The 3,093-nt window shown below is 35.9% G+C and overlaps 1 protein-coding gene across 1 annotated transcript in view; it reads left to right on the forward strand.

Annotated features, from left to right (window-relative positions):
* Positions 1-695: 695 nt before the first annotated feature.
* The window catches only part of BIRC6 (baculoviral IAP repeat containing 6), a 157,671-nt gene continuing 155,273 nt past the window's right edge, over positions 696-3,093 (forward strand). Inside the window, exons 1-3 of the mRNA XM_027898852.1 lie at positions 696-764; positions 1,518-1,689; positions 2,442-2,623. Of these exons, the coding sequence (XP_027754653.1) occupies positions 696-764; positions 1,518-1,689; positions 2,442-2,623 (423 nt within the window). The remainder of the gene's footprint in view (positions 765-1,517; positions 1,690-2,441; positions 2,624-3,093) is intronic.

Raw genomic sequence — 3,093 nt, forward strand, 5'->3', positions numbered from 1 at the left:
TCTTAGTGGTGACTTGTAAATTTTTCAGTTTCCTGGTTCTCAATCTACTATTATAATCATACGGCCAACCATAAGTAGACTATTTTGTAGTTTGTGACTAGTAATAGAACCGCCTTGAAATGTATTTTTTGAACTTCCAAAATTAAACTCCTTTTTGCAAAACAGCTTGTCAGCAGCTCAGAGGCTACTCAAAGTGTAAACCAGTCAGTTGCAGAATGTCTTTCTCTGGGTTTTGGAACAATATTAAATATTGATTGAATAATTTCCTGGAAGCTCCATTGACTTAGACTAAGGGAGCTTGTTTTGGTTTTATGTACTTCAAATAAAATGCAGCTGTAAATAATTTTCTAGAGATAATTTGGCCAAAGCCTTTCTGTAAATGTAACCAACAAAGAATATACCAGGACAGTGAAAATCATAGCCGTTAGGCACAATTTCTTGTGCTGTAATGATAACTTCTTGTTCTATTCTATGATTAACAGAACAGAAATACTACATTGATTAGGCATGTTGTCTGCCTCTTTAGTAATCTTTATTGGCTTCTAATGATTTGGACTACTTACTTAGATGATATTAGCCTTTTGCTGGTTTAGACATGAGATTTCACTGCAGAAAACATAAAATAAGAATGGTCTAGCCTGGAAAGCCCCAAAGACTGGGGCTTCTACAAACTGCTGAACTCTTAGTCATAGGGCATGAGCAGCTTGACAGGAAATAAGGCAAGTGCAAAAGAACGTGTTGTGGTGTTGGCAGTGCCAGAAAGGGTGAGCTGCTTTTCCCGTTTTCTCTGGGAAAGAGGAGAAGTAATGGGATAAAGAAAGCATCCTGTAGTGATCCATCACTTGGATCACTCTGGATAGACTGCAGAAAAACATCAGAATCTGCTGAGGTTTCTAGTGCATGAGATACCTTCCGGTTTATTTACATGATAGTTTCCAGTGCATTGTTGAAATTAATACTTTTAAAGACGTTACAACTTGTATTTGAATTTTTGTAAAACCCGTTACTTTCCTGTAGAATAACTTACTTCCTTGCCTGCAGCCTTGTTGTCTGCAGAAGGTCTTGTGTGAGGAACTCAAATGTATTGGCAAAAACGCAGTTCAAAACTAGTTGATTTGCCATTCAGAGAATGCTTTTTTGGCAAGGAGGAACTAAAGACTTCACAACTGTCAAGTGATTCCAGAACTCTTGAAGTGTTTCTGACTGTTATGGCAATGATTACAATTGCAGTATCCTTAATGCAGGCAAAGCCTGTGTTTTGAGACTGTATGAGTCATTTTTTCAAAAATTTTGGTGAGAAGGGCAGCGGACAACTGTCCTTGACCTGCATTTTTGAGAGAGAATGGAATGTGGTCAGATTCATGTGCCCTAATATTTCCAGAAGTTTTTATTTTCATTTAACTATATCAAAACATGAAGATGACAGAATTACATAGCTGTCCTTACCTGGATGTTTTACTGTATTCTAGCTACCGAAATGGTGATTTTTAATTATTTATAATAAAAATGGTATCCAGTGTCTGAGGAAAGAGGAGAACAGGCAACAAGACATGATTAATGCAAAATTTAATGGAACTCCTGTTCCTGTGCAACAAGAAGACATCTATGTTGACAATCCAGCAATTTCAGCTTTGTCCTTTGGGGAATGTGTCCATATAACTTTCACACAGTCCACTTCTGTAGCAGCAGGTTACACTTCCTGTGAATTAAAGCAGGTAGCGTAGTACATGGATTGCAGTTTTCTGATCCATCCAGCCTTAGTCACATATATAATAATAATAATAATAATAGCAATGTCAAGTAACATTAAACATTCCTGGGGATAATATCCATTGCCATAGCCTTTCCTTATTTATCTGCTGATAGTCTTCCTCCACCCCCACCAAACTTCTCAAACCTGTTACTGATACCACTTGTGCAGCACTGAGCAGAAGTAAGGTACCTTAGCGTCTCAAGGAATACATTAACATTGGTACATGTTACATGCCGTGTTTAGTCTTCAGAAATTTGAGTATTGTTTTGCTTGATGAAATGGTGCCTTAATGGCAGTTCAGCAACTGTGTCGTAGTTTTCATGCTGATTTGTGCAATTAAATTCTTATTATTGACTGTCAGCTAATATCAAGTGTGCCAGGCAACTACATTAGGCTTGAAAACACTAGTGTAGGCCTTGTGGTAGGAGTAGGACTTGAGTAATGGCTTCCATTGTAGGAATAAAATGGTTGTGGTTGTTGCTGGGATGTATAGATTTTGGTATTTTTTTTAATGTAGGAAATGAAAGTTTGGTGAAAATAGTGGTAGCTAAAATGCTAGGTTTTTATCATCTCAAGAAGTAAAGATTTTACCAGAGTGTTACGTCATTTTGCAGAACAGGTATTAAAGGTCTTTTATATAAAAGCTGTTTTCTAATTGGATCTTGCTTTTTTGTCTTTCCCTTTATAGCTAAACCAGGTGGACGGGTGAAATGTCAGTATATTTCTGCTGTGGATAAAGTGATCTTTGTGGATGATTACGCAGTAGGATGTAGGAAAGATCTCAATGGCATCTTACTGTTAGACACAGCTCTGCAAACGCCTGTTTCAAAACAAGATGATGTGGTGCAGCTTGAATTGCCAGTTACAGAGGTAAGATGTGGAGAGGGGGGAAAAAAAAAAAACCCGAGGTATGTAAATAACTCTGTCAGAAATACTGAAACCAGACGTTTGACCCTGAGTTTCTAGGGTAATATTAACAGCATGTAATGGAAAAGTTTCTTACTTATTACCTGTCATAGGGCTGTAGGTTTCTGCAGTTAACTGTATCTCAAACAAGTAAGAGTGTGCCTCAAGAACATATTATTTCAGGTGAAAGAACTTCTCAGTGACCAGAGATAAGGACAAGTTTCCTGAGCTTTGTCAGTGCTTGAATGTGGAATCTGTATACACTCCTAGAAGTCAGTTGGGTATCCTTGATTTTCTTTTCTTTTCTTTTTTTTTTTTTTTTTTTTTTTTTTTTTTTTTTTTTTTTTTTTTTTTTTTTTTTTTTTTTTTTTTTTTTTTTTTTTTTTTTTTTTTTTTTTTTTTTTTTTTTTTTTTTTTTTTTTTTTTTTTTTTTT

This window comes from Empidonax traillii, unplaced genomic scaffold (genome assembly GCF_003031625.1).
Source record: "Empidonax traillii isolate 1590-97213 ecotype Southwest subspecies unplaced genomic scaffold, ASM303162v1 scaffold626:size867168, whole genome shotgun sequence".
Classification (NCBI taxonomy): Eukaryota; Metazoa; Chordata; class Aves; order Passeriformes; family Tyrannidae; genus Empidonax; species Empidonax traillii.